At 40.3% G+C, this 18,484-nt stretch overlaps 2 protein-coding genes across 2 annotated transcripts; both read right to left on the minus strand.

Annotated features, from left to right (window-relative positions):
• Positions 1-570: 570 nt before the first annotated feature.
• Positions 571-7,875, minus strand: tomm40 (translocase of outer mitochondrial membrane 40 homolog (yeast)). The gene is made up of 9 exons (XM_008303926.1): positions 7,797-7,875; positions 6,849-7,084; positions 6,502-6,662; positions 5,841-5,942; positions 5,619-5,724; positions 3,037-3,159; positions 2,812-2,888; positions 1,190-1,292; positions 571-1,066 (listed from the first exon to the last, which is right to left on the minus strand). Exons 2-9 carry the CDS (start codon positions 7,063-7,065, stop codon positions 927-929), a joined length of 1,029 nt encoding a protein of 342 aa, XP_008302148.1. The 5' UTR covers positions 7,066-7,084; positions 7,797-7,875; the 3' UTR covers positions 571-926.
• Positions 7,876-8,425: 550 nt separating this feature from the next.
• ddx61 (DEAD (Asp-Glu-Ala-Asp) box helicase 61) lies at positions 8,426-18,393 on the minus strand. The gene is made up of 13 exons (XM_008303927.1): positions 18,275-18,393; positions 16,515-17,355; positions 16,033-16,096; positions 15,772-15,876; positions 14,685-14,814; positions 13,911-14,057; positions 13,550-13,644; positions 13,303-13,425; positions 13,075-13,203; positions 12,120-12,300; positions 11,925-12,026; positions 11,582-11,800; positions 8,426-10,875 (listed from the first exon to the last, which is right to left on the minus strand). Exons 2-12 carry the CDS (start codon positions 16,679-16,681, stop codon positions 11,589-11,591), a joined length of 1,455 nt encoding a protein of 484 aa, XP_008302149.1. The 5' UTR covers positions 16,682-17,355; positions 18,275-18,393; the 3' UTR covers positions 8,426-10,875; positions 11,582-11,588.
• Between the last annotated feature and the right edge of the window lie 91 nt (positions 18,394-18,484).

Below are 18,484 nucleotides of genomic sequence, written 5' to 3' on the forward strand. Positions count from 1 at the left end.
TCAGTGTAGAAAAGCAAAGATAGGGGGGAAACTTCAAACAGGGGTGAATACTTTTTATCGACACTGTATTTGTCAGTATTTGGATTATCTATTGCAGGTTGGTTAATCCCAAACTCCTGGAGCACGATGAGACTGCGGATTAGCTCCCATCCAAGATACTCATACTAATTTGTATGTCCCTGTCCTGACAAGAATTCATATACTTCAATTAGCAATCTGTGTAACAGGAAGTGTGGAGGAAGTACAACTGCACTGCATTAGAGGAAGTCTTGTCGAGGTTGTTAATGAATGAATGGGTGTTTAAATGTCCAACAACTGCTGCCTGCTGCATCTGGACTGCATGTTGATCATTCCTGCTTTCCCATTTGGTGATGTTTGAGGCCATATCTTGTGTGATACTGCATGAACTTTCTGTGCAAGGTGGAAACAACGGATCAGAATTAAATCTGCATCTCTCTGACAGTCTAAACAAAGACTTTCTATTCACAAGTGTAGCGCTGTTAGATGGCTTGTTACAGACGATGTCCACACCCCATGCCCAGCTGTTCTACAAACAATCACCACATCCAGTAGTACAAAAAGTAATCACATTTATTTCAATCCATACATGATCACCATATATTATGTCTCACCACTTACTTTGATTTTCACATCACATGTTCTCATGCGTCACCTGATGCCCTCTGATAAACATCTCTCTAGCCTCTGGGTATCTCCAATACACCATGAAGGAAAGACATTTGTGCTACAGTATGTAGGCATGGCTTGGCCAGTCCTGGCTCCTTGGTAGTTGTCTTTGTCCTTCTGTCTGCCCCAGAAAGACAGTCTCTGAATCCAATTTCTAAAACTTAGTCCAGGTTCCTGTGTTGTCTCTGTGCCGGTCCAAGCTTTGGCCTGCGAGCTGGTTCCACGTAGGCCCTGCACCTCTAGCCAATGGTGACACCAAAGCCACACTGGAACTTGTTCTTGCGGTGGTTGAGGAAAGCGCCTAGGGCCAGTGTAAGAGGCAGCGGCAGCAGTTTTTTCTCAAGGGTTGCTCCAACAACCCAATTACTGTCGACTGTACCTGCAGAGAGGAAAGGGGAAAAGGTTGAAGGCAAAAACTAGAAGAAATTCTGTATTTATGTTGTAATCTTCATATGAATAACCTCTATGTGGCTATAGGTGTATTCATATTGTATGTGTTTACCTTTAAAGAGCAAGTTAGCTTTGGGGAGGTCCAATTGGTAACCAAAGGATGTTGTAGTGTCTTGCATCCTAGTGCTGGATTCAAATTCAACTCCTATCTGCAACTGTAAAAAAAAGGCAAAAGTTAAATAATCAAAGAGGAAAGCCTGTATTAATACAACGTATGCACATTGAAGAAAAGTTTGGTCACCATCATTTTTCTCTCCTGTCCATAAACACATCTCTCCCTCACAAGATTCCACCAGTGTTAGACAACAGAGAAAAACCCTTCAGGTGCAATAACCAGTTCCATAGCTAAGCTGGAGCTTGTAGGGTTAGCAATCTGAGTTACACAGATAAAGTGGATAACATGATCCCACACTAGTCTTCTTCATTGTTTTTAGAAAGAACCTCTTGAACTTCAGCACAAACCGGAGAAACAATTACAACAACCAAAACAAATGTTCTGATGTAAATACAAGGAACATGCAAGTATTGTTCTAAAGATCCCACATTGTTCTACTTTTCAGCAAATTAATGAGGTAAGTTTTTCAGCTCAAAATCCTGCAAAGATGGCTCATTCTACCATGACTATACAAAGCCTGGTTTTAGATCTGCTCTAAACAGTTTTCTTCAATGCACCTGAGCTGTTACTGTCCACAGCTCCTCCAGGAAGACAACTGTCTGTTGACTCTCATAGATGACCACATGGCAGCCAACACAGACATGAATGTGTGTCTGAGACCACGACTTTTTACTGCTTTCTTTATGAGTAATAATCCTACGTGAAAATATCACTAAATTCACAGCACAGCCGTTGTCTTTAACTCATGCATATGGTGAGTTTGTCAGACTATGCCGTGACTATAAAATCAGTATTTTAGCACAAAGCTTGGAAACGGTCCGCAAGTGAATGCAGATTCATGTGTCGTCTTAATGGGCTGCGTTTCAGTCACTATTTTGTACTCATATCGTCTGACAACTGAAACAAACAAGAACATATTTACTGGGGTTTGTTTAACCATATTAAAATGCAGCATCTGTGTGCATGGAGAAAAATAAAGCAATCCACTGGATCTTTAGTTCTTTAGATGCTGGGATGCATGAACACGCTTGTGTTCACTCTTGCAGCAAACAACAGAACATTTGATTTTCTCATGGTAGAGGCATTTTACAGTTAGCACTATCAGCTCTGGAGTGTAATTAAACCTGGTGTATTATGAGGTAGTTGCTTACGCTGAATGGCTCGCCTTGCAAACAGCAGGCAGTGAAGACGAAGGATTATGCAAAGTCTATGCAAATCGGTTCCTCAGTTGGAATGTAGCACCCAGTAAAATTCTTACTGGCTTGTAAAGCTGGGAGGCTATCTAGTTGTGGGAGGCTTAAGGAATGGCAGAAGTGAAGTGAAGGTCTTAATATCGTAACACCTTTTACGTCACATCTCCAAGTTTATAACAACCACAAAACACAATCATTGAAATAGACTTTCACCATATGGGATCTTTAAGACAAACTTGAAAAACTGTGAGTCCATCCTGTAAGCTAATATGTTAAAGTTAAATAAAAAAGAATGTATTTGAGTGGTGCAATAAAAAGCATTCACACACACACACACACACACACACACGTACTGATGTTAGGTACCTGGTCATTGGCTTTGTGATAGTATGTAGCATGAGCTCCTGCTCCACCCAAAGTCAACGTAGCAACATAGTTTTCACCTGTGGAGACAAAAAAAAAATACTACTAAATCCCCATCAAACTACTACTACTATTAAATGATAAACTTAATAAAGCAGCCAGTGAAAAAATATGTAAAATTTGCACACCAAGTAGTCTTGCAGTTGGCAGTATGAAAGCTCAGCTTACCTGTGTACCTGCCCAAGAGGGAGGTGACTGTTCCTTCCTCCCCTGGTCTCCTGTGATACACCAGCTCTCCCCCCAGAGCCAGTGCTGGTGTGATAGACTGGAGATAGTGAGCCACAAGAATGCCTGGAAGATAGTAGTACAACAACATCCATCACATAAACAGAGTACATCCGGTCTGGTAGGACTTCAGTTTGTTTTCTGTCTTGTAATTTAACCAGCTTTTGTAATCCTTTTTCTTGATTATAATGGCATTAAACTGAGTGCGTAATTTGTCATCATTACTGTATTCTGCACCTTGTCCATTACCACAGGTATTAAACCTTAATATTTCACAAAATTCTCTATTTTAACAGCTACTAAATGCTGGATTTGGCAATATTGTACCAGATTCAGATTACTCCCAGACTTTATATACTTGTGCATAAGACTTCCAAACAAAATGTCAATATTTCCACCGATAACCAGACATTCTGCCGTGCCCGGTTGGTTTGCCAGTAACTCATTCTTTGTCTGCAGTTAAACTTCAACAGATTTTAGTCCTATCAAATAGTCATTATATGCTGTGTTTCCTATCTGGTGAAAAAAAACAAGGTACCCAAAAGTCCTACAGTTGAGTTCTGTTCTAATCTGGATAGTGTCCAGGATGCATAACAGCACAACACAGTTCAATGTATTTTAGGGCTGCAATCAAAGAATATGTTCATCACTGATTCTTCAGTAGATTTTCCTTTGTGGATTGATTGTTTTGTCTATAAAATATCAAAATAGAGAAAACTGGTGATGCTGACACTTTCCTGATGACTAACAGTTACAGAGAGCTTCCTTTGTCTAACCAACAATCAATGTTTTAATATGTTAAAATGATGACTGTGGATGGTACACTGCCTCTGTCAGAGCACTAAGATTGTGCTACGTCAATTAGGATAGTACACACGTGAGTATTTTCATATTATAATATTAGTTGTATTATTACACTTGTTATATACCTGGATTATGTAATTATTCACTGTGATACTGAATATAGGACGTCTTTGTTGAGTTATGGTAGTTTGAGAAACAAAAGATGGTTTATTATTCCCTAGTAGTTACTTTTTGCACGCGGGCTTTACGAACAAACCCGTATTGCAGGTTGGAAAGCGTTCATTGGTGCACTGCAGGCGCCCTCTTGTTGTAATTACTGGTAAGGTCTGGAAAATGTCTGGGTGCTGGATGTAACTGTAATGCCATGTTGGTTCGTTATCACAGGTCAGATAATGCTGTGTGTCCACAGGGTCGTTTTATACAGGAAGCAACGCACTGTTTCCCAATATCGATAATATATATATATATATATGTGTTATACAGACAATGAATAGAAAGTGTTAAACTGACGAATTCTGTAGACACGTACCATCAAGCTTATTGATTATTGCTTTGTCTTTTAGAGACCACACAAAATTCAAATCCCACTCAAGCAGTTAAGTACAATCATGAATAAAGTTTACAGACACTTGGTTTTATAAGTGAATGTAAACTTTTGTTTACAATTGTATATAAATATTTGGTATTTATAGGAATAAATACTTGCTTGTATGGAATTTGAATATTGTTGAAACTACCGAAAAATTATTGTTATTATCATTATTAATATTATTATCCCATCTATCCATCCAGTATCTAAACACTGCTTAATCCTCACTAGAGTCGCGGGGGGCTGGAGTCTGTCCCAGCTGACTTAGGGCGAAGGCAGGGGACACCCTGGACAGGTCACCAGTCTATCACAGGGCTACACTTAGAGACAGACAACCAAGCACACTCACATTCACACCTACAGACAATTTAGAATCACCAATTAACCTCAACATGTTTTTGGACTGTGTGGGAGGAAGCTGGAGAACCCGGAGAGAACCCACACTGCACGGGGAGAACATGCAAACTCCACGCAGAAAGATCCCGATGCCCCCACCGGGACGCGAACCGGCAACTTTCTTGCTGCGAGGCAACGATGCTACCAAGCGCGCCACCTTGCAGCCCAATATTATCATCATCATCATTATTATTATTATTAGTAGTAGTATTAGAATTATTATTATTATTATTATTATTATCATCATAACTGCTGTGACTCTGAACCTGGACATTTCATGCTTCAGTAGATGAACTCTGAATCCTGGCTCACTGGAGTAAGCACATCATCTGCCTCCATCCTACCGTACGCACCACCTCCACTCTTTAAAGACATTCACTTTATTATGTTATACAACAAAGAAAGGCTGTCAGCATTTGTGAAACTGTGAACAGTTATGTGACGCATTTTTTTTCTGATTGACTAAAGAACTAATTGCTTCAGCTTTACTTGCAAGAAATATTTGGACATTTTATATGCGGCATACTCTTCCAATAATGTCTTGATAGCAGAAAAAAAATCTCACCATGATTATACTGATTTCATAATCAACACCAAGCCTTACACAGTAGTTCTGTCCTGTTAGTGTTCTCTCTCTTATCTAATAGCTTTACTGTTTTTAGCATTTTGAATTAGAAACTACAATAATACACAATCAAACTTCTCCAGCAGCTTGAAATAATTTGACTAATCATACCAGATCCAACAAGCACATCTGGATTTCCGAGAGTCACGGCAGAGGTGAAGTCTTCACCGCGGTACTCCATGTCACACTGCCAGTTCACAAACTTGTGTTGCTGAGTCTACAAAACAATGACAAAACATCTCAAACTGGAAACACAATGTAAGGGACACTTAAAATGAAACAAACTCTAAAAGTCCTAATGTGAAAGGCTGCTTCCTTTACATATCTACCTACCTGGATGGCTATTTTGGAGCGCACAGCAGATGTAAGCTGGTGGATGACTTGGGCATTCAGACTGCCAGTGTTGTCCATGTCTCCGACCATGACTGGGAATGACTAGGGAGAACAAAACACAACAAATTCAGCTTTCAAATAATGCGGATGACTGTATTACCAAGCAATCAAAAACAATGTTATCAAGCTTTATGACTTCCTAAACCATCACAATGTTGAGTAGCTGGCTATTAATTGCTCTCGTACTCCTTGTGGGGCAGAGTTTTTGCAGTTTTTAATTCTGATGAATACAAAGAAGATTGCTCATCCAATCCTAACTAACCAGGTTAATCATATAAGTATGGTATTGTTCTTGCTCTTATACATGTGGGTTCTTCCAGTTTAATGGAAAAACACGCTTGCATTCCTTTGTGCTCTTCTTTCCTCTGTATCTATTCGATCATATAAAAGGCAATACAGCTATAGACGTTTAGTTCTTTACCCCCGAATTGCAAGAAAACAAATGCAGTTTTAAATCATAGATGAACACGCATAGAACCCACAAAAAAAAGAGTGACAACATACAAGCTTCTGTCATAACCAGGAGGGTTTACAGCCCAAAGTTCAAAATGTCAGCATCATTTCAGGAGTTTAATAAAGCACATATAAAAATGGTCATTACCTCTGCTGGTCCAGTCTGTTTACTGCCTACATAGGTGGCACCAAATCGATAACCAGAATCACCCAGGGTGCTGAGGGTAACAGTATGGCTGACCTGGAAGTGGTTGCTCAGACCCTTGTTGACCACTAACCGTACCCCTTCCATCTGCAGAGGGAACACCTCTAAAACAGAAAAAGGGCAATGAATGACCTGTGTCGCTCAACATCAGACAATTACTTTAACTTAAAACAATGATGTGTCTATTATTGCACTATGATTATTACTTCAAAGTTTAATTAATATGAAAAAACACACCAGTATCATTCCACTTGATGCACATCTCAATATTTAACGGCTGATTTTCTAACCTTTACATTTGCGGTGGCACTCCTCATATGTGCCTGGGTTTGGGAGTGGGGAATCTGCATCTGCTGTCTGCTGGTCAGATCCAGATGCTGGAGGGACGGAAGACACTGAGGGCATAGTGAACCCAGGAGGGACCGACACCAACCCTGGAACCCCTTGCCCGCCTCCAGCTGCAGCTGAGGCCGGACTGGGGGAGGCGGCAGCCAACACACTGCCCATACTCTGAGACTGTTACAGACTAGGAGAGAGGTAGACAATGCATTAATAACTCATTTCATAATTTATTACATCATTGCTGTTAATCACATGTATGTGTGCAACTGGTTTTCGAAATACAAGCCTGTAAAAAGATGCATCTCTCAAAAACTAGGAGTGTGATTTATTAGCATTGACTTGAACGACCTGCGAGGTCTGATGTGAACACATTAGTATTCTGCTTAGGTTACAGTCTCCCATTGTTCACACAGCATAACCTGAGTACTAGAGTACAGCTAACTCTTACAGCTCACTCTCATGCATTCAGCTACCATCTACTTGGCTAGTCAGTGCTGTGTCCTACTGTAGTGACAGTAACTGTACACCAGGTTGGTTGTAGCTAAGGCCCAGTTGTACTCAAGACTCTCCACATACATATTAGCTCAAAGCACAACCTGATAACTACAAGCGATATCTGCAACGTGCAACGGCTTGCCACAGAGGTAACTATTGGTGATGAGCCAGAGGCCGGCAAAAACTATCCGCGAGCAGTATTTAACCTATGACGGCTAATGCAAGCTAGCAAGGTTGGTTGGTTAGCTAGCTCGCTAGGTAGCCATGTGGAGTCGACCACGCGATATGTTCGTCCAAACAAGGAAAACACAGCAATTACAAACGCGACGGGTACCAAAGCCATACTATCTGCCACCCGCTCTTATAAAGTCCTCCTGTAATTTCACGGTTTAGCTACTCACGTTGACGGTTTGGGTCCAGGGGTAGTTCAACACCGGTAAAGTTCACGACAACGTCCGTGACCGTAGTTGACAAGTGCCCGCCCATTTTCCGTGACTCTCCCGGCTGATTGGCCGATGCGCATCGCAGCTCGACTACCATTGGCTGAGGCGAAAGCGGGGACCGTGCGCTCCTGGTGACGTATCGCAGAGTTCATTCGCTGAACATTGGTTTAAGTCGGGCTCTTACTGAATGACATTCCAAGGGTACGCCTAATTGGGGGCCGTACGGAACAGATACACTACAAAATTATACACATATGACGCCATATTTCCTTAAAAGATTACCCAGTTCTTTTTTGCGTCCGTTTTGTTGAATAACAATCGTACTTATAGATCGGTAGGGTCACACCAATACTGTATGTCAAACGATGTTCATTTTCTGCAAGTTAGGGCTGCAAGATTTATGGTTTGAAACTACATCCAGTCTCAAGTAAAAGGTTAAATAGATAAGAAGTCTGCAAAAACGCGACACTGCAGGTGTAGATTTTTCACTCCTCTGCTTTGTAAGACTGGATCCTGGCTGCCTTGTTGTATGAGAGGAGTACAATCATTCACAAAAACAAACATTGATTTTAAAAAACACGAGCAGAGTCAGTCAGTTTGACTTTAATTTGTTTCAAGCACTGGCATTGACACACGATAAACAGAAAATTCTTGCTTGTCTTCAACAAAACATCTGTTTCACAAGACATGAAAGTTGTTTTTTTTTTTCCCCTGAAGGCAGAGATGAGAAAAAAAACCCACTAAGAAAATGTTCTAAACTTTTTTTTTTTTTCTATTACCACGGCCTGCACTGAAATAATGACCTGCTAAATAAGTGAGGAACCAAAACCAATCACAAAGGGTAATTCCTTTACAATTGCTGGACACAGGCCTGGGTCCTCTCCCCCACTGGGGCTGGGCAAGAATGAAAATGGTCAACCACAAAAAAAAAAAAAGTGTGCTGGAAATTTCACAGTGTTAATGTTTTGAATTTCAGATATATATTTAACGACACTGATCGGAAGCCAAGAAGTCTCAGGCGGTAACAGTGTGGTTCTGTCTGGTTTTCCCATTTGTTATAAGAAATGCATTTTTTTTACAAAGTAGGGAAAATCTGCTAGGAAAGTCCTTTCTGAGTGCTACTGTGCTTTTACAACTGACAAATCAACAAGTTTGCATCGCAGGTAAAATGGCACCCAAAGTCGGGTCAAGGGCGGCGCGGGTAAAGTAATGGTTTGATGTTAGACTAAGGCACTTTATAGGGAAGAAGCTGCACAAACTCAACAGAGACGACTGATCAAGTTGGATGGTTTAAACATGTTAACTAATTATTGATAACCTCAACACCTGAGAAGTGCTATGGCTTTAAAAGAATCAAACACATCTCACAGTTGCTGTCATTATTGGGTCTGTGTCCTAACAAAAATCCCTTCCGTGTCAATGACCTTACACTGTCGTCTTTAAATATCTTACTTCTGCAATAAAAAACAGCAAGTTCATCCTGTTTCCTGTACCTGAACACCACTGCATCCCTCTTTTCCCTCAGAGGAAAGTGGCAGTTTTGGTATCGGAAGCTGTCTTTATTATAAACTACTCTGTCAACTCTTTCAGCTTTGGTTTCCTTTTGAAGGATGACGTCTCGAATAATTTGCCTCAACAATTAATGTGTTGGGCAAAATGTTTTTATAATCAACAAGAACGATGACCAAAGCTACAAATTATCGCCACTCAGAGGGGGGAAATTATCAGGGACACCTGCTCATTAATGCAAATATCCAATCAGCAGAAAATGAATGTATAAAAATGAAACTTAACCTTGTCACCACATTCAGTTGTTCAGACAAAACTTCAAAAACAAACAAGAAAAAAGGGATCCAAGAGACCGACTGTGGAGGGTTTGTTTGTGCTGACTGCCTGTGATTTTCACAAAAGTCGCTCAGATTGATATTGTTGCAAAAAAATAATAATACCTGAGTGGCAGCTGTGAGGCTACAAGTGCCTGACTGGTGAGAGAGAATGGCAAGATTGGTTCACGCTGACAGGAAAGGCACAGTAGATTAAAAACTGTTATGGCAGACATGTGGCGACAAAGTGGCTACAGAGGACACAGGCTCATCATAACAGGATAGTGTACGACTGGAAAAACATTACCTGATCCTACATCATGCAGATGAGAGGGTCGGAATCTGATGCAAGCACAAACAGTTAATGAGACTGCTTTTTTTTTGGCACAATTTTGGCTACTAAGCAAGCATGGCAGAAATGCAAGAGGTTTCTTGAGCATTATTGCTGACTATACATCACATCTGTTTGTGGTCACAGCCTCCCTCATCTCATGGCTGTTTTTTAGCAGGACAATAAATGAGAGTTTGTCATCACAAGTATCACAGGAAGTCCAGTGTACCAATCCACCAAAGAACCTTGAGATGGGGTTGCAGCATAAATGAGTAGCTGGTAAATTTGCAGCTGCATAATGTCATTAACAGAACTCTGTCTCTGAAGAATGTTTCTAAAACCAAGTTGAATCCACACCACCAACAATTTATGCTGCTCTGACAGAAACAATGGTCAAATCCCGCATTTAAAAAAAGCCAATGAGTGTTGCTTTCTTTACGGTGTGGTTTTACTTTTAACCATGTCCTCAAAAGGCATTTCAGCAGGATGTAATATGTCCAATAGAGCTAATAGCTGGCACTATCTGATGATTACACCTTTGGTTCCACATTTTTATACTTACAGCAATGACCAAACAGTTATTAACTTCCATTGATGGTCAAGAGTGATTGAGTTCTGAGTCTTAAGCAACAGTAAAGAAGGACACTGATCTCTAGCACTTTGGCAGAATGAAGAACAGTTTTAAGCGTCAGTTTTTAGCAGGGAAGATACCAGTTCACTAGCTTTAACAGAAATTGAGGTGTTGTAAACTCAAACTGGCAATGAAAAAAATCACTATAGCAGATCCTTTTGATGGTAAAGCGGAAGAAAAAAAAAAACTTCATCTAAAGTCTTGTGATGTGCAGCCGATATTGTGTGTCAAATGCCAGGCACCACGTTTCTCCTGAAAAACAAACCACAAAAAGGCAAGAACAGAATTAGAAAGCCTGATTCCACCCATGTGAATGATACCGCTTTAGGAAACACGCAGAGCGGACAGCTGGCCGAGTGTGCTAATCAGCTCTGTCCAAATCTATGCTGACTGCTGTAGTGCGGTGAGAAGAGGACAACTCTTAACCCCCTCACCTTTAAATCCTGTAAAACTTCTGTTAATCTGCTTCATGAAAGAGGATATGATCCATTTGCAGGTTTGCTAGTAGTCGCTCTCCTTCAACAGGACGAGCGCTCAGATGTTTCCAGTATTATGAACACACTATATTAATTTGAAGTACTTATAGATACAAAAATTCACTGAAGCAGAATGTGGAAATGAATCGTTTCTCTGATTTCACCTTTGCAATTATTCACCTATTTTACCAAATAATGTAGCTTTAACCCATTCTTTACCAGTGAATTTTAAAAAAAAACAAACATTCATTGCCTTTAAGTTGCCTTGGACTGGTAACATACAACAGTGTAGACAAGTAAATAATCACAACTTTCCCCTTCCCCACAGAGCTGAGCATCAACCCTCCATACCATTTTGGTAAACCCTCTCCTCCAGAGTAGCAGAAGACTAGCAGTACAACTGGCTTAATAATATAAAAACAGTTCATCTTAATGGTTTAGTTTCAATCATGGTTGGCTTTTCAAGTGTTTCAAGAACTGACCGTGCATTCAGGCTGCTCCCAGCTCCTTGTTTTTTGCTCCCCCTTCATCGCCATCGTCATCTGGGTCAACAGAGTGAAACTCTGCCACATACAAGCTCTTGTCAATGCAGCTGGGGATGGGCTTGATGTCAGTGATGAGCTGATCCTCGATAGTCTTCAGGTTGTACCGGTCATCTGAAGTGATCAGATTGATGGCCAGACCCAGGTGACCAAAGCGTCCTGAGACAGAAGACATAGTGTTTATATTATGGTCCTATGATATTATGATGCATTAGTAGTAGCAGTGTCATAAAATGAACCTGGGTGTGACAGCTTTTAAAAATAGCAGCATGCTAGTCTTTACCTGATCTGCCGATACGGTGCAGGTAGGTCTCAGCGTTTTTGGGGAAGTCAAAATTAATGACCACATTTACTGCCTGGATGTCAATTCCCCGAGTGAAAAGGTCTACAAGAAAAGATGTCTATTAGTCACCATACTGAACATGAATCATTTAAAGGTGTAGTTTAGATTTTAAAATGCCTAACTCCCTTCACCTACCTGTGCACACCAGGTTTCGGCACAATCCGTTTCTGAAGTCGTGGAACACGCGGTTTCTGTACTCCTGCATCATCTTTGCGTGAATGTAGAAGCACGAATAACCCAGCTGTGTGATTTTCTTTGCCAGAAGCTCAACTCTCTGAGTGGAGTTACAGAAGATGATGGACTGATTGATCTGGAGCTGTAATAGAAAAAGACAGATTCACGATCATTTATTACTGAAGGAATTAACTCATTTCTTTAGATGGATGTAACTCTTGAGCCCTTTCAGTCATGGGACCTGTAACACTGCTGGCTTCATCAAGTTGTTAAACTGATGGCATTCAGACATTTCAGTCAATGTTTCTCCCTGCTTCAGTCAGACACATCAACCACTGACATTTAACAACCCTATTCATCTCAGCAGTTAGTGTTTATTCATTGCAGTACAGTTTGGATTGTTATGGACGTATCAGTTTGCAGTTGAAAAGATTTGTAGGGCAGAGTGAGTGAGAAAGGTGTGACGTGACTTTGGCACACAAACGGTGTCTTAAGCACTTTGTGATGTTTTTGGACAAATATTGGCGCTGAAATGTGGAAAAAACTCATCAACAAATCCCTTAAAACAACTCTAAGTACTGCTGTCTGTGCATGCCTACCCGTTAATGTGAACGGGTGCAGTTTAGACTTGTGCTGTGAGTGACACATAAATGTTAGCTGGTCTGACCGAATAAGGCTGCCAGTAGAGAAAGCGACCAGGGTGGTGCTTTCATACCTGAAGCCATCATACACGATAATTCAGTAAACTTTCTCTAAAAATAAATTCAGAAATCTGAAACCATCAACCTGAAAGGGCAGAATAACTGCACCTTTTTTTTTTTTGCATGGTATTTAAATACTCTTTACGATGACAGCTGTTTTAGGCTCTTAGCATACAGACGGTAGCCCACACCTGATGCAAGCTTTGAATACTCACCCTAGAAAAGAGTGTGTTGAGACAGTGGACCTTCTGTCTTTCAGTCACATAGGCATAGTACTGAGTGATGCCCTTCAGTGTTAGTTCCTCCATCAGGTTGATTTCATAAGGCTTCTGCAGGTGCTTGCTCTGGAAAAGACATTCAAATTGTATAGCGCATTATGAAGTGGAAATAAACGTTTACATTTTTACCTAATGAGAGAATCTAATTGCTGCCAGAGGTCTTACCATGAATTTTTGCACACTGATGGGGAAAGTGGCAGAGTAGAGCAGAATCTGACGGTTCTTTGGCAAGAAGCTGATAATATCTTCAATCAGGACCACAAAGTCCTGGGACAATAACTTATCTGCCTAAAACGGAAATATAAAAAGAACGACTATCAAAAGGGGCAGACAGCTGACCAATCTCATAAACAAATATAGTCAACAATATGAAAATGTTAAATAAAAATTAATTAAAAAAGGGCAAACTCACTTCATCCATCACCATCATTTGGGTCTTGTCCACCTTTGCCACACCCTTTTTCATCAGATCTAGTATCCTGCCTGGTGTGGCGATCACTACATGCACTGGAGGAGACACATACAGCACATCACAACAAGATCCACTCAGGAAGCCTCTGTGATATTGCACAGCCGGTTGGATTTCCTGTCATTCAACTGCATACTGAGTGGTGCCATCAACATACAAAATGGCAGCATTTTACAAAACACTAAAAGAATATAAATGGAAATGCTTAATAAACTGTGAACCTCAAAAACAAATAGAGAAGTACAAAAGCTTTTACTTCATAAAACATTTCTTTTTCTTTTAAATCACTTTGAATACTAAATACCTGTTTCATCAAGACGCAAGATGTCATCCCTTAAGTTGGTTCCCCCAGTGGTCGCCATGACTTTGACCCCTCCCAGGTGCTTGCTGAGCTGAATGCTGATCTGGCTCATCTGCAGGGCTAGCTCCCTTGTTGGTACCATGACTATGGCTGGATGAAGACAGAAATGGGAAGGTTTGATGAGATACATGGAGAAAGTGTTTTTTTTTTTGTTGTTGTTTTTTTTTTTAAGAAAAAAAAAACTTTATATATACTGTATTTTTACAACAGAGAATGTAATTTGCCCTGTTTTCTTGGATACAATTGGCTGAAGAACTGGATGGATAAAGATGTTATGTAAGGTCATTCTGATTGTGTGTCTATGATGACGAATTATGTGTTCTAGATTAATAATGATGGATCTATAATTCTGTATATGATTGTAAAGCTGAATGACCGAATGACAATTTGTTTCTCTACCTTATTTTGTAAAGTTAACGACATGAGTTGTTATGTTTGTTTTGTTTGTGGTTGTTGTGTGTATAAGTAAGATTGTGCGTATGTGTGTGGATCCCAGGAAGAATAGCTGATGCTTATGCTGGTGCTAATGGGGATCCTAATAAACAAGAACAAGAACAACAAACTAAAACTGTTCATCAACAGCAGAAGAAACGCGTACAGATTAGACTGTGATCATGAACTTGTGCACATGCTTCAGAGACTGTACAGTGACAAAACCATCCGTCAAATGTGTCAGTTTTGTTAACCCAGAGGGAGCACAAGGCAGCAGAAACTCACCCTGGATGTGATCCTTCTTCAGGTCTATTCTCTCTAGGAGAGGGATGAGGTAGGCTCCACTTTTTCCTGTACCATTCTTGGCCCGGGCCAAAATATCTCTACCTGATAGGGCAATAGGGATGCTTTCCTCCTTTTGGCAGACAGACAGATCCAGTCAGTAAAATGGGCATGGTTCATTGGGAAAGACAGACTTTGAAAATAAGGCAAACGTTATGGAAAACAACAGGAAAAACACAATGATATTTGTGGCCCCTTGGAATACAGAACAGGGCGGCAATGTCACACCACAACATAAAGACACATATTATAGAGCTGACCAAAGGTTAATAATTGCAACAATAACCTATGGATGTATTGAGAGCAGGTGGACACCAGGCTCAGAGACAGGCCCTGTTCACTTTGCCTGACCAAAACTTTCAAGCTCCGAGGTTTGCTTCCACATTGTGCAGTCTCACGTACATGCACATTAGTGTTACTTCAAGTTACGATTACATCATAAAAATAAAGCTTGCTTTTGTAGGTGCTGGGGAGGCTTCACAAAAATGAAACCTCAACAGGTAGAAGCCATAATAGAAGGAGTAACCTTCACCTTTGAGGTATCCCATCAACAGTTTTACAGACATCTTATTACGGTCTGTGGAGAAAATGTTTCTGAGCCGCAGTGGATTTTTTTCGTGGCAATACAGCCAGCTAATAACCTCATCTAAAACTCTGCAGTCTGTTGTTCAGGTATGTTGTTTTAAAGTGTTTGTTGGACCACACCACTGCAGTGTAAACAGTCGAGAAGTGGGCTGTAGCATGTGGAAGTGATGGATCCTGTAGCTGGCTAGAGGGTGCTGCAAGAAAGGCCTACAACTTTGGACCATTTGCATGCACATGCAAGAAAGGGGGACTAGCAGTAGTGTAGTCAAACGTCTTCAAGGCAGGACATCCAATGAAAATATTTGAAGTAAACAAAAAAGTGACATTTGGAGCTAACTGAAATAACAAAACTACAGCTCTGCAGCTAATTCTGCAATTCTGAATCACAAAATGAGTTTCTGTGTCAATTTTAAAAGGGATCTGAGTTCTGGTTGCTTCTATTTACCTGGATAGGGGAGGGTTTCTCCCATCCCATTTCAAAGATCCCCATGAGAAGTTCTCGCTTTAGACAGTAGTCTTCAAATTCATTTCCCTTAGTGGACGTCACATCCTGGGGAACACAAAGTGGAAACATATTAGATTACTGTTTGCTAAGATCTAGAGGCTGATCATTATGGTACTAGGCAACACTCACTATACGAGTCTAAAACATGTCTCAGAGATTTGTGACAGTGAACCTCAATAATTACGTCAACAGTCACCCTACCGAAGTTTTCACTCTGGTGTCTTTTGGAGGAACCGCCAGCAACTTCTTCCAGTCATCACCAAACCTATAAGTAAGATTATGCATTGTTAAGTTTACACAAATAACAGAATACAACACTGGCAAAGAAGGGCTCTAAATCACATTTAACCAAATTTATTTTCAGAACAGCCACCTTTTTTGTACATTACTCAAAAAAAAGTACTGAAATGCAGGTTTGATGCTAATAAAAAAAAAGTTTGTTCATTAAACAATCAGATTCCAAAAGTATTAGCATGTCTGTTATAATTCTTTTTTTTTTTTTTTAGCTGTAAACACACCACTAAAACAAGTAATGATGGAGAACTGAAGGGATTTTGCACTGTGTATTCCTGCAATATTTTGGTAAAAATATACTCTGGAAGTCCTAAGCCTTGGCATGGGGTTCTTATAGCAATCACACATTTGTCACAGAAGTAAAAGAAGAAGTGGACTCATTATCTTACCGAATGCCCCCACTGCTCTGAGGAATGCTGGTTCTTTCCTGGGGGGCACCGAGCTGTTGGACAGTGGAATGGAGTCCTGCCTGCTGTGCAGCTGACTTTGTCTGTCCTCTGAGCTGCCCATTCAATCCAATCATTGGTGCTGGATTCGCTGTTCTTGCTGTAGCCATGGGTTCAACACCTCAACTTGCAATTCTTCACAGTGTGCAATTTTTTATATTGGCCTCTTTTTCACTGTTGTGGTTTGCTTAATGCACCCGTGTAAAAAATACTAGTAGGATTAAAACCTGAAAAATAATCTCTTCTTTTTAAAGAATTTACTGTGTACACAATCTGACATTCAGACCTCTTGAAAAGAAGAAGTCTGTGTATGAATTATGTCTATTTACAAGACAACTCTCCAAAAAGGGAGAAATTAACATTCATATAAATAATATCAAAAATGTGACCAAAACATAAACTCTTCTATTTCTTATTTGTCTCGATCAACATGTGTTCTTGTTGTAGTGACAATATTGAATTATTTTTGTGTGTTCTTTTGGTTATTTACGTTTGAGTGCTATGTTTCTACATTCAAAATGGCCATTTGCAAAATATGACCTGCTTGGTTACATATCAGGCTTCTGATTTGTTGATTTTACATTAATTATTCAAACCTGATTGCTGAAACTTAATACTGGCTCAGGAACAAAACATTCCAGGAAACGTTCTTTAGAATGGGCAGTGTACTCTAAATGTTTGCGGTTGTTTTGTTCTGGTTTCCTGTACTTTTGCAGCAAAATTTGCAATGGCAGTCTGCAAAGTGCTTCAAGAATTGCTGCTCAACAAAAAAAATCCCGGTTACCTGCCAAGAAATAAACATAAGTGGAAGGTTATTTTTGAGCATAAAAAAGCAAGCAAAAAAACACGAAAACAAACAAAAAAACAGCACACCTCAGAGAGGAACACAGACTAGTATTACTCAAAGTCAAAGGATGCATTTCAACCGTGTACATGAGCAACGCCTGTCTTAATACGTTAGAAAACAAACAATACTACACTAACAATACTACTATTTTTATTTTATTTTTTTTAAGTCAGCGACAACAGTTAGTCCACAAGGCTAGTTTTCATAAGCTACCTGGTAGAAACGTCAATGGCGTTAACAGCTTGATTCGGACATAACATAGCAATTAACGAACTTTGCCCAAGGCTACCAGCTAAAGCTAACTTAAGCTATCTTAACAAGAGTTACAAGCTAAAATCAAGCCCCGCTTTAGCTGCACACCAAGTTACGTTCCGAGTTGGTTAAACCGCTGCAATATGTTCAACGAGCTACGACGTCAAGTCAACAATTAGTGTTTCCTAGTGGGTCTCTTCTTTCACGAACACATCGCTGTCACTGTCGATAGCAAAGTTAGTGTGAAAAAGTTAAGGAGCACGGCTGTAAGTAGCGTTGAAACTTCATGATTAGCAACGTGGCTTTCGCCATCAAGCTAGCGAGCTAAGCTTGGTCCTGTTCACGTTTTTTTTGAGGGAAACTTTGTTTCAAACTATGTGTTGCGAAACTACGTGTACAAAGCAACCGTGTACGGATCGATTCGCACCTGCTACGTCCACATTTTAATTTAACCTGGGCCAAACGACTAAGTTACGATGCTAGTGTTAGCTTATCCACTACGCGTTAACAATAACATTACTGTTAATCAATATACTTGACAATTGACTCCTTATCAGTCGGTGGAAGATGAGACCTAAACCGTGATACACCCACTCAGACTCACCCATTGGGTCGTTGCTTGACCTTATATCGGCAGTTCAGATAAGTTTGGTATAAACTCGTTTGGAGAAATCCAGCGACTTGTCACTCTTTTGTCTCTTCTTTTAGAATATTGACAATTCAACATGGCCGCGCGCTCGTTTTGGGGGTTGGTTGCCTGCTACAAAGGACCTCCAGCTGACCAATCACAGCCCCGCTTTCAAATTCTCAGAGG

The sequence above is a fragment of the Stegastes partitus genome, unplaced genomic scaffold, assembly GCF_000690725.1.
Source record: "Stegastes partitus isolate 25-593 unplaced genomic scaffold, Stegastes_partitus-1.0.2 Scaffold2099, whole genome shotgun sequence".
Taxonomy (NCBI): Eukaryota; Metazoa; Chordata; class Actinopteri; family Pomacentridae; genus Stegastes; species Stegastes partitus.